This window comes from Vicia villosa, linkage group LG4 (assembly GCF_029867415.1).
Source record: "Vicia villosa cultivar HV-30 ecotype Madison, WI linkage group LG4, Vvil1.0, whole genome shotgun sequence".
In the NCBI taxonomy this organism is placed as follows: domain Eukaryota; kingdom Viridiplantae; phylum Streptophyta; class Magnoliopsida; order Fabales; family Fabaceae; genus Vicia; species Vicia villosa.
In genome coordinates, this window is record NC_081183.1 from 59,912,563 (window position 1) to 59,925,679 (window position 13,117).

The following is a 13,117-nucleotide window of genomic DNA, read 5'->3' on the forward strand; positions in this document are numbered from 1 at the left end:
AATTAAAAACTTTATTGTCTATTTGTTTATTAAATTTTCTTTTTAGGAGGATCCTATTTTGAATTATTCGACCGAGTTATCCAGTTTAATCCGATTTGGTTAATTTTGAAAAGAAGGATAAATTATTGATGAACGGTTGTGATGAGGACATATCAATTTATATTTTTTTTTTAGAAACATACGAGGGATCGAACCATAGTCCTCCCTGCCAAATTCAGATCCAATTACCATTAAACTAACTAAGGATTTAGTATATATTAACAACTCCCAAAAGATAAATAATAAATGTGTGTGGCATTGGCTCTTATTATACATTTATTAATAGCGATCCATCCTGATATAAGCCGCTACATATGCTCACTTATATAACAACACTATTATTACGATTATATTTACATATTATCTTGTGATTATTTTCACTTATCTAATACTCTAAACAAGACCAGACAATAGTGTAGAAATAGAATAGCAGCAGGCACAGGAGAGTGTTGGATCATTGCAAAGTAAGTCCGGAGGAGAAGCTTATTCCAGCCATGTTCCAGCCTTTCATTTTGCAATCAGGTAGCGGCATCCAGTTCCAACGTTTCCATTTGGTATCAAAAGAAAGCCACAATATGTCCCAAAAACCATCACAATTAGACACTAAAGCTACCCTTATAATTCCATTTTTCTCCTCTAAACAACCCATCATTACTCCATAAGGCTTCTCAATCACTCCCATCACTTCCCCAGGTACCGCTGAAACGAACTCCCATTTCCTTCCATCCAAACTCACTCCCCACAATTCCACACCTTTCAACACCCTCACTTTTCTATTCCCATTTTCCCCTTCTGATTTCACTATCATCATGTATCCATCGCCGTAGACATGTAACCTATCAATTACGTTCCCCCAGTTAAATCCAACGGTTAATCCTTCCGCGTCATTGAATCGTGGCCGTAGAACGACAGGCGTGTCACAATCGGGGGTTGAAGCAACCAAAACGCTCTCTCTGGGTCCATGAACCACACTAAGAAACACGTGCACCCCGCCACGTGGCAAAACCTCATCGTTCCCTTTTTCTTGAACCTCCGTTGACTTCCAGGTGTCACTCACCGAGTCGTACACAAACAAAACAGGTCGGTTCCCGACAAACTCCGCAAACATGAACCGAAAATGACCCGACCCGGAAGAATCGGTTACAAGCTTCATCCCGGATCTCCTCCACGAGGAAGTGCCACGTGGACCCAACGGAGAAGGAGGGATCTTCTTAACGGTGACGGAGACTAAATTAACGGCGACAACCTCGCGAACGTTGTTGGAAGCAAAGAGAAAAACGTTAGCGGAAGCAGCAAGAAAGTAAAGATCCTCACCGTGAAAGTCTACAGGTTTGAGAAGTTCTGCTATGGGGATCCGGAACCAACGATCGGAGCTCCGATCGGTGAAAGCGTGAAGCACAGCATCGCGGAGCCAGCGTTTCTTGTAGACAAAGAGCCATGTGGTGGAGTTTGAAAGTGAGTTGCACTGACGAACGAAACTGTGATCAGAGATTAAGGTTGAGAAGGATTTGTTGAGGAGTTTCAAGCGAACGATCTCGGGTAAAACGAGTGAAAGGAAGATGTTCTGGATCAGTTCTTGTGGGAGGAGACAAAGTCCAATAGCGTTAGGGGTCGTGTTTCTGTGATCATCCATGTGAAAAAAGTGTTAGTTTAGTTGTTAGTGAAGTATGTGTGGTTTGTGTGTTGGTATCTTTAGGATTTCAGGTAGGAGTAAGTAGTAGTACTAGTGGGTGTTTTTTTTTTTTTTTAAATCTAAAAATCCGGGTACATTCTTTGCGTAATTAATTATAAAGGTTAATTTCTCGAGATCATAATTAATTGTAAAGCTCTCTAATGAGAATTTAAGACTGCGGTATATTCAGAGTTGATAAAGTATTATTGAATTTTAATGGATGTATTTGTGATAAATAAGTTGGTAAAATTAGTTTATTTATATGAAAAAGTCATTTTCCGAGTTGTGGTTGGCTTTTGACATATAAGTTTTATTGATTTTTTTATTGATTTGAAAATGATGTTTTGAATTGATTTATTAGGGAAGACCTTATTGGTGGTTAGAGAGGACGAATGACCCACAAGGATTCGAAAACAACAGACAAGATCGTCGTCACGGGGCGGTGTTATTAGTGGCCATTGGATTTAATTAAAAGGCTGAAATCTATGTTTAGTTAAAAGTTGAATATGGCTCATGAATGTGTTCATGTGGGCGTGCTTCAAATTCTTTGAAAGGCTAATCATCAACTTTTGATCTTACAACCATGAATCATCATCAACTTTTATTACTTATTACTTGAGCTTAAATTAGTATCTTAGAACAACTTATACAGAAAAAAGTCATTTATACAAGTTATTGTGTAAACTTTATCAATATCTTTTTATGGAATAAAGTTATTTAGCTGAAAACAACTTATATAGAAAAGTTTGAATGTGGCGTGGCGTTTTCCATACCATTAAAAGGTTTCAAGAAACTAAAGCTTGCAATAGTGGGTCGGATTTGGCTGAGTCATAACACACTGCTCACGATGTTTAAAAAAAAAATACGCTGCTCACGAGTCATGCTGCCCCGTCGACAAAATAGATTGAACGTTGAATCATACAAAATGGATTGAATGCTGAAACATGACATGTCAAAGATCAATCTTTCTAAAATAAACTAGTAAAATATTCATGCTTCTGCATAGGTAAATTTATTTTGGTATTGTAAAAATAATTGTTGAATGATTGAAAATTTCATGAAAATTCTATGTTTAAAGCTTAAAAAAAGAAAAAAGAAGAAGATGTGCCATTTATATTTGTGCAACTTGATTAGCATAATGAGGTTACAATGTTTATATATTCAGTAGGAGACTGCGGCTATTGTATGCATGCAAGCTCATTGGATAAATCACAACAGAAATTTGAAATTATGTTATGACAGTTATTATGGAGCAAGCTATCTCATTTCCATCATATAGATCATGTGACTTTCATATCCTTTGATTTTCTTAGGCTTGAATCATCTTGCATATTGTCATTTAACACCCTCCAACAAGCTTGATCATGATACATATCTATCATTCCAAGTTTGGATATGAATATGATAAATTTTGGTGTAGCCAATGCTTTTTTTTTTTAGAAAATCTGCAAGTTGTTCTTAAGTGGATATTGGTAACTAATAATTTAAGAATATTCTTTTGGACCTTTCCTCACTAGTACAAAAATATCTTTTTAACAGTAGTTTTTAAGTCAGTTCACATTCCCCCCGACCTAAGAAGTGACGCGGTGACAATTCCGTAAATAAGTATAACTTATTTAGGTCGGTTATATTTTAAACCGACCTAACAAAGATTAAATAAAAAAATATAATTTGTATTTGATTTCTTAAGTCGCTTATATTTGATAACTGACTTAAGAAGTTTATTTATTAAGTCAGAATCGCATACCTGACCTAAGAGATTTTATTTACTACTAAGAAGGCGCGAGTTCGATTCCAGTTTTAAACATTTTAGTGAAGTAAAATTTTTGTTGGTATGAGGTTTTGAACCGAAGACCATTTATTCCAAAAAAATTGCTTACCACTATGCTAGCTATTTGTTATGTGATTAATTATGAATATATAATATATATATATATAATTAAGTTATTATTTGGAGAATTAATTTTTGATATTTACAAAGACATAATCACCCACACAGTAATATATTGAGAAGAATAATAGGGTTCGTGTCCCTCACTCTTCACTGTTCCTCTAACCGTTCCTTCTCATATCAAGCCACCGCCACCGCGAACCAGATCTCCCGCCGTAAACTTCCGATCACCACCGCGAGCTCATGCACCATCGGTTGGATCCCATATCCCCTCAATCTCTTCTTATTTCTCTGTCTCTTCAACTTTTTTTCTTTCACGATTTTATCGTTTTATTTACTGCTTCTTTGTTTGTGCTTTATGTTGTTTCTTTGTTTGAAGTGTTAAATTTAGGTTTCGTTGATTCAAAATTTCAGCTTCTCTATTCTTAATAAAATTATCAAGGTTTTAGAATCATAGATTAAGACATTTTATCATGAATATTTATGAAAATAATAACTATCACATGATTTGAAATTGGTTGGTCTGAAGTCTCATGAAAGTTTTGAAATTGGTTGTATGAAGTTTCATGAAAGATTTGTAATTGGTTGGTTTGATGTTGATATTTTCGAATTTTCCTTGGCTACATTAGTTCAGATAAAGGGAGAAGTCCAAAGAATTAGGACCATAATATAATTGAAAAGAGAGAATCTGGTGGGACCATAATATCCACATTAGGAGAATAAAATTGAAAATAGATGGTGGGCCATCATATATTCACAAAAAGCCAGAGAAGACATAAATGTAGAACTCTGTCATGTGTCTATATTGAACAAAACAAAAACAAAGTAAAACGCAACATCATGTGTGTGTTAGTAATATCATTTTGAGTACTAGTTTGTTGCATTGCATTTTATTTTATGTATGAGTTCGGATCATTATTTCATCTTCTTTTTTTGATGTGTTTTCTAGTCAAATTAATCTAATGGCTTAATTGTTGTTATTGTTAAAGGCAGGAGAGATATCAACAACACAGTTGTAATTTTGTTGCAGACCTCCTTCTTTACAAACTTCATTAGGACAAAAAAGGTATGATGCTCATACTTTTTGTGCTTGCTATAACACCCCATTTCTACCCGGCAAATATATGCAAGAATCAGAGTTTCAAAATTTCTCAACAAATAAATGAGGCGTCACATATTCATTTTAATTTAAATAACTTAATCGCATTTAGCGGATACATAGCACTTTCTTTAACCAACTAAACAAATACTCAGCATATAATACTTTTCCAAAACAGAATAACTTCTTTTATTAGAACATGGCGGAATCATGGTTCTCAATCTTTGAATCAATAACATCATATTCAGCTAAGATAAAATAATAAAACAACAACATCATAAACATCACAAATCGTTCCCCCAAGTGCTACGTATCAGAGCGACAACCGACTCAAGTAACGATAACTAAATCTTCATACATGAACACCTACACGTTACCAATATAAAGGCAACGACGGAACAAGAGAAAAGGGTGAGATATCAAATCATATAAGTGGGAGTATGATAAATTGTATATTAGGAGTCAGACAGATAAAATCATTACATAGCAAGTATCAACGTTACCATACACATCATACTTTCACAATTCATAGATCTCACATACTTTTCATCGCGCAACAAGTCACAATACTTCACATTCACGTCATTCATATATCTCATTCATTTACGTCGCAAGCTAAATCACAACACTTCACAACATCACAAAACATCACGTATAAGTCACCCATGTATTCACAAACATCGCACATAAGTCATGCATATATTCACAAACATCGCATATAAGTCCTACATATATTCACAAACATCACATATAAGTCATGCATGTATCCACAGACATCGCATCGTAAACGTCGCAAATAAAATCACCAAACATCGTAGCATATACGTCACAAAAGACATCATGAGACACGAGTCGTGCATATGCATGTGGTACCAATCGGAGCTTCATCCCCCGTCACCAGTTGCCCAATTCAGAGGCACAAGGCATAAGCCTTTGTCACTAGTTTGCCAATCCAGGCTGTCATAGAGTATGCATATGAAATATGAATCGACAAACAAGACAACACAACATACTCATCACAATCACATATCATTACGAGGCATAAGCCTATATCACGATCAATTACCATTAAACAAGGTAATTCACGTCACCATAATATTTCATCTTCACTTAGTCACAAAATTATCATCACAAATATATACAACATCACATATTATCAATCATCACAAACATCGTCATATTTCGACACATCTTCGCAATTATACAACTTCTCATATAAACAAGATCATCACAATTATCATCATGTTCGACACGTCATCACAAATACACACTTCATCAGGACTATCACAATTATCGTCGTAATCGACTAAACTAACGATAACTCGCTAGGGTTCATGCCACATGGCTAATCACATACAATGCACATTAATAAACATATTGGCAATCACAACATTATTCGCAACAAAGGCATTCAAACCGAAATCACAATTTTCGGTTGGTTCGTAAAATAATCTCAACATGCTAATTCATCAAGTAAACCGAATCAACTTCCAATTAACATTTAACTAAATTAGATATCATGTTAGTTATCAAAACGACATCGTCATGCTTCGGAATATCACGGAAAACATATGAGTTCACATGTTAACAAAATCATCACAACATCATCATGTTTCAGTATATCACAACAATTCGACTCATTAAGTCAATTCAAATTAGTCTCATAATCCTCTATAAATTAGTCTTCTAATTAACTCACTAATCCACTATCAACTAACCAAAATCATTCACCTAATTTTCTTAATTAATCAAATATATCCTATGTCACTACCGGTTATCTAATTTTCGGTTAAATCTTTAATATTCACGACTTTACGAATTTTCGGGTTATACTCCCAAGTCACAAAACATAGCTCAACCGGTTAGTTCGGATACAATTCTATTTGTTACCGGTTATTCGATTCGTTCGGTTAAATTCTCAAGATACCGTTATTTACCGACAAACCAAATAATTAATCTAAGTCTAAGTGTTTTTCAATTAAATAGACTAATTGAGATTAATTCAACCATTAATTTAATCGATCGATTAACATCACAATTTCGACAAAATAACACCACCACGTTAATAAATATACCGCTTAATTCGGCTTTTCGATCAAATGGGACTATTTATTAGTTCTATAATTAATACTGTTAAATATATATATATATATATATATATATATATATATATATATATATATATATATATATATATATATATATATATATATATATATATATATATATATATATATATATATATATATATATATATGAAGGGATATTCTTACTCCAAGAGTAAATTATCAAGACTTACTCCTCATCATGACCATTGATTCTTCTCAATCTAATGGTTAAAATTAATGAGTATTATTTTTCTCTCTCCTCATTTAATTACTTATTAATTTTAACCATTACATTGAAAAGAATCAATGGTCATGATGAGGAGTAAGTCTTGATAACTTACTCTTGGAGTAAGAATATCCATCCTAATATCCTAATATATATATATATATATATATATATATATATATATATATATATATATATATATATATATATATATATATATATATATATATATATATATATATAAACATATATATATAAACATACTGCAACTAAGTTGAATCAATTAACTCAATTGAATTCTAATATATCAGGCTATTTACCATTAGTCTATTACATGTAAAATTCTGCACTAATGTGTTCATGCGGTTAACTCATCTAGGCTGTAAGTTCCTACTACTAATATTGATTGGAGTTATCATAATATATAAGACCTATTAATTAAAGGTTATCTTGCTAAATAGCATTACACTATATGTACTCACTGATTAATTAAATAATGTGAAGCCAATTACATGATGATAGAAATAACAAAAGAAACAGACAAGATTGTTGCCGCCCGTCACACACACACCATGAAATTGCAAACGTAATAAGGGGTGGTGCCGGCCGTCAAAGGCTTCTCTCCCATAACTTTTTCTTTAAACAGAACAACAACACTAGGACATCATACATTTCCAGAATCCATATTATTCTTAACAAATCTCAATTTTCCAGCAACTATAAACACAAGATAATGTAATAATTTAACATATCTAGTTCCCCACATACAATTATTCATAAGCCCCATTATAGGAAGAGAACCCCACCTCTATCTTAACAAATGAAGCAACTCAATGAGTCTCCAATTGCTTCTCCAAACTTGTTCCTCTTGGCTTGCCTCCTTCTCTTCAAACTTTGTTTTCTCCAAATGACAACACTACACTTCATATCTCTAAAACCCTAATTTTATTATTCCAATTGGGCTTAGTCTTTCACTTCTTTTTTATTATTCTTCACAAACTAATTTAGGCCCAATAACATAATAATCCGAAATGACCAATATATCACTTTTAATAATATTCCAACGATATAATAAATTCCGACTTGTAAATAATATTATTCTTCGACCATTCGACTAGAAATCCGACTTTTAACTTAATAAATTCAAATACACTTCTTAAAATAACACCGACAATCCAAATTCGACCAATATATCATATTTCCGGTCTAATCTTAATTACTAAGAAAATTTCCAAAACTTCAAATATTATTCCAATAATATTTCTAATACTGGAAATATCAAAACTCTTGATTAAATATCGATCCGCTATCCCGAACTAATACCGACTAAATCGTCTCAAAATACGAAAACTTCAATAAACACTCCGAACGTCTAGATTAAGCGAATAATCGAATTTCTAGGTATTACACTTGCAATTTTTTAAAACAAATCTGTCAACTAGTGTTTCAATTTTTATATAATGGCCAATATTTAAAATGAGTATCTCAATTTTTATTTCCTATTTAAGTTATGATTGATGTTATGTGGTCCTTGATTTTTTGAGTCAGTTTCATGTTGAAATTTATGTATATATCAATTGATGTTTTTGGGACATGGAAGAAGTAAGACTTTATCTTGTACATGCTGGAGTTTCCACTGTTGCTAAATGGTTCATATTCGTTGAATATAATTAGTTTATAGGTTTTTTTAATGAAAACAAATCTAATTTGAGAACTAAAGAAAGGAAAAAAAAGTAGAAAATGGTTTTTGAAAATAAAAACCAAGTATGGGAAAGTCATTTATTTGTTTATTCATGGCTACTTTGAGGCTTTGGCCTGTTGTATATTTTTCTAGATCCTGCTTTGGTTTTATAATGGAAAATTTATGTTATCTAGAAATCTTGGTAACTTTCAATTATTGTTTTTCCTCATTTATGTGTTTATATATGTTCAGACATGTATTTTTGTTGTTTTTAATATGCTTCAGTTTTACTCAAATGAACTAAGTAGTGAGAACTATTTGAGGATTCCTAATTTGAAAGAGGAGCAAATCTACATGTGAATGAATGTTCTAGTATTTAAAGTCGTTCCTTAAGTGTTGATTAAATTTTTAGTGTTTACTAATTTTAGATAAAAATAACTAAATTTAAACCAATGATGCATAAGTTTTAGAGCCATTTCAATATTGAAAGCAATTTCAGTATTGAAAGAGAAACAAACCAACCAATGATGTATAAGTTTTAGTTAAATTTTTAGTGTGTACTAATTTTAAATATTTAGTTAAATTTTTAGTGTTTACTAATTTTTAGTTTTAGTTAAATTTTTAGTGTTTACTAATTTTAAATTTTTAGTTAAATTTTTAGTGTTTACTAATTTTTAGTTTTAGTTAATTGTTTAGTGTTTACTAATTTTAAACAAACCAACCTTATTAGCACTCCTTTGATAAGGACTAATTTGACTGTTATTTGTGGTTCTTCCAATGTCATTTTTTGCATTTCTTTTATACTTTGATTTTTGCATTTAGAAAACCAACGAGTTTGTCGACAACTTCTTTTGCAGTCTAGTATTTGGGGGTTGTTGACAACTCCTTAAGCATGTGCTTCACTTAGAGTGAAGTTATCTATGTTCCATCCTTAATTTTTGCGGGTGTTTAATTTTTTTCAGAAGTAGTTATGGTTCATAGTTGGACGAAAGCTAGTCGCTTAGGTGTAGAGTATGATAAAGGAATGGAAAAGTTTTTTCAATATGCTCGTGAAAAACTTCCTAATAATAATAAGTTTTATTGTCCATGTGTTAAATGTTTGAATAGAGAGCCGCCACTTTTAATAGATGAAATATGAAATCATCTTGTTTGTGAGGGCATTTGTCAAAGTTATACCAATTGGATATGGCACGGAGAACCATCAAACAACATGCCAAGTGTGTTTGAAAGGGAGGTAGTTGATGTAGATATGGACAGTTGTAACACCCGTAGTATTTGAATTTTAATTTAATTAGGAAATTGAATTAATAATAAGAATTATTATGAGTTTTATGAAAATAATTGGAAAAGGAATGGTTTATAGCATTGAGCCATGTGAGAAGTTAGTAAGCAAGGGGGGGTTGTGTAGTAAAGACCTTTACTAAACTAAAATATTATTTTTCATAAAATAATAAGGAATTGGGAAAGTAAGAAAGGAACGTGAAAGAAGAGCTGAAGGTTTGGAACACGAAGAACGTAAAGAGGAACGGAAGAGGAAGAGACCAATCAAGAACTCTTGTCTAAGGTAAGGGGGTGTCATACCCCAATTTTTGACCTAAGATACCACCTCATATCATTGCATATGCATCATTTGCATCTCTAACAAATTGCATAGCTTGTGTTTGCTACTTGTGCTCAGCAGGGTTTAAACAAGAAATCACTCACCAGTACAAGCAACAATCAATTAGGGTTTTGTTCTCCCTTCATCTCAAATGAATCATCTTCATCAACAATCAACATTTGGTCCTCAGGGAGTCATTTCATTTAGCTCAGAGACTTTGAATCAACCAGATTAGGGTTTTGACTGAGGATAGCATACTCCTGATTTTTGCTCAGAGTTTGACCTAATGACTTGGGACATGACCTCAAGACCCCAAGTGCATCATTTTGACCTAATCCATTGGCTCATAACATCTCCTACACAAGGATTGATCAATAGTGAAATTTCAAATCATCAGATTAGGGTTTTGAACTATCAGGGACCGAAATCAGGGATCACATTTGGGAAACCCTAAAAATCCCCAGGAAGTCAATCAAAGGTTTCAATCATCTTCAAATAATCCCTATGACAATATCCAATGGAAATTGTGTCTCAATTCAAGATCCATAGTCATCAATTTGTGTTCATTTGAAGTGTGCCATTTTCAATTTGTGCGATTCAAGAGATTAGTTTGGAATTTGTTCAAAGAATTGGCATGTGGATTTGTCATTGATGAAAGAAAGTGTTTCATATGGATTGCTTGGAATTTAGAACAAATTCAAAATTATCCATAAGGATTTCTTCAAGGTTTGCAAAAAAGGAGAAGACATTATCCATTTTGAGTTCATTTTGAAAGAATTGCTTCAAGTATGGTTCTAAGACCATGAATTCAAGAATTTCAAGTTCAATATTATTTCAAAGATCCATGATGGCAAGAACATGTTTCAAGGCCTAAAATTCAAAGGATTTCCTATCATTTTCTATTCAAAAGGAATTCAAATTCCATTCAAGGTCATTCAAGAATAATTCAAAGCTTCATGCTTGAATAACAATTTCATTCAAGTTCTAAAAGAAATTCAAGCATTTACATGGAACAAATGCGTTACAAGTGGACTTTATCCAAAATTCAAGAATTACAAAATTCCATTCATTTTCAAGAATACAAAGTTTCATTCATACAAAGTTGGAATTACAAGGAAAAGAAAAAATAAAACTTCAAATGCAATTCTTGAATTCTTCAAATCTCCATCCTTCAAGTTCAAGCTTCTTCATGCTTTCTTCAAAGTCCTCATGCAACATGAAAAAGAAACATAAGAGGGGTGAATTTAGCAAAAGAATAATTCAAGACAAAAAGGGGTGTATTTAACAAAAGAATAATTTCAAGACAAAAAAGAGATCAAAGAGAGATTTTTTTCCCACTTGCATAAGAAATATCTCATGAAGAATATTCTTGCAATCATTACAATTTGCCAATCAAGTTTATTATCATCCAAACATGCCCTTAACTTTTCCTATAAATAGAAGGCCTCATTTCATTGCAAATCACACCAAAGCTACTATACTACTAGCTTTTTCATTTCTCTCTTTTCTCTCATAGTTTTCAAGTTTCTTGGCAAGAAGAAGCAATTCTTCAAACCAAAGAAAACCACTTGAGAAGTGAGAATTCCTAGTTACAAAGTTCCATGGTTTGAAGAGAGTGAAGAAGAAATTCTTCATACCTTGGTGGAGAGTTCCAACTTGAAGTCCATCTTCAAGTCTCCCTAATATCCAAAGAGGTGGTATCATCTTCATCAAAGGATCCTACAACAACAAGCAAAGTTGTTAGAAAAATTGTTAGTAACAATTCAAAGTTGTTAATAACAATAAAGAATTCAAGGTGTACCTCAACAATAAACCGGCGAACACCTCCTCGCCGTAGGTAAGTTGTATTCATCCTCATGCTCAAATATTGTTGTTTAATCATTACTACAAATATGTTATTCTTGTGCATAGCTGAAAAATTGAAAACATAGAGGTTGAATTATTGTTGCTGTAAGCGGAAAAAAACAGCCACAGTTGCAACAACAATAACTAAACAAAATTCAGCAACAGTAACAATTTGCAACGGTTCAGAATAACAACAATCAACAGACAATTCAAGGTTCTGATCATTCAACAACAACAATTCCGAAGCAGCGATAACAACATCATTCAGAGGTTCAAAAACGCGTATGAACACAGCAAGAAATTTCCAGAAGCAGTGGAATAAAAAAAAAACGCAAAACAGAAGGAAGTCGAATTCGTACCTACCAAAGAGTTGTCGCCGGAATTGGTTCGCCGGATTTGCTCCGGCCAGGTATGTTTCTTCACTTCCTCCCATAAATTTTGATGCTACCTTGATGCACAGAGTCGAATTCCTACCATTAAATTGCATAAATTCCATTTCGGTTATCATTTAAATTTGAAATTATTGAAAATGGAATCAAGAATCAATGGTCATATGAACTTCAAACTCAGAGGTATAAATCAAAATAGAAATCGTGAGAATCATACCTTCTACTGTCGAATCTTGTTGAGGTTTGCAACAACGAAAAAACCATTGTTGTTGTTCAAAGAGAACCGAAAGAGAGGGCTTCGTTTTTGTTGTCATTCAAACGTGAACAATAGAGAAAACGAGAGGAAGAAACCGAGAGCAGCACTAAGGAGTTGTTGTTTGTTGTTTCATCGCTTTCCATGGAAGAGATAAGTCGCGATTTTGTTGTTGATACTCAGAAAAAAGAACGTGAAAATGAGAGGGGAAGAGGAAGGAGGCGCTGCCTCTTTTCTTTTGTTTCTTAGGGTTATGTCAACCCAATTGAGAAATAAAGAAGGATGGATCCGGGTCACACTCACCCGACCCGGTC

General features: G+C 33.0%; 2 protein-coding genes across 3 annotated transcripts; both read right to left on the reverse strand.

Moving 5' to 3' along the window:
- Window positions 1-275: 275 nt before the first annotated feature.
- On the reverse strand, window positions 276-1,927 carry LOC131594845 (uncharacterized). The gene has a single exon (XM_058867052.1). It carries the CDS (start codon window positions 1,670-1,672, stop codon window positions 494-496), a length of 1,179 nt encoding a protein of 392 aa, XP_058723035.1. The 5' UTR covers window positions 1,673-1,927; the 3' UTR covers window positions 276-493.
- Window positions 1,928-11,360: 9,433 nt separating this feature from the next.
- On the reverse strand, window positions 11,361-12,906 carry LOC131594846 (uncharacterized). 2 transcript variants are annotated; one of them, XR_009281569.1, is made up of 4 exons: window positions 12,768-12,906; window positions 12,521-12,631; window positions 12,118-12,227; window positions 11,361-12,035 (listed from the first exon to the last, which is right to left on the reverse strand). XR_009281569.1 is itself a non-coding variant. In XM_058867053.1 (4 exons), exons 1-4 carry the CDS (start codon window positions 12,812-12,814, stop codon window positions 11,778-11,780), a joined length of 522 nt encoding a protein of 173 aa, XP_058723036.1. In that variant the 5' UTR covers window positions 12,815-12,906; the 3' UTR covers window positions 11,361-11,777. The 2 variants fall into 2 exon arrangements, 1 of the variants encoding a protein (XP_058723036.1); XM_058867053.1 differs by having other exon boundaries at window positions 12,525-12,631.
- Between the last annotated feature and the right edge of the window lie 211 nt (window positions 12,907-13,117).

Coding starts and splice junctions, on each gene's coding strand:
- LOC131594845 (XM_058867052.1), bottom strand. CDS start 1,672: ATGGATGATCACAGAAACACGACCCCTAACGCTATTGGACTTTGTCTC.
- LOC131594846 (XM_058867053.1), bottom strand. CDS start 12,814: ATGGTTTTTTCGTTGTTGCAAACCTCAACAAGATTCGACAGTAGAAG. Junction 12,632..12,767: donor ACAAGATTCGACAGTAGAAG/GTATGATTCTCA, acceptor ATTTAATGGTAG/GAATTCGACTCTGTGCATCA. Junction 12,228..12,524: donor ATTCCGGCGACAACTCTTTG/GTAGGTACGAAT, acceptor TCAATTTTTCAG/CTATGCACAAGAATAACATA.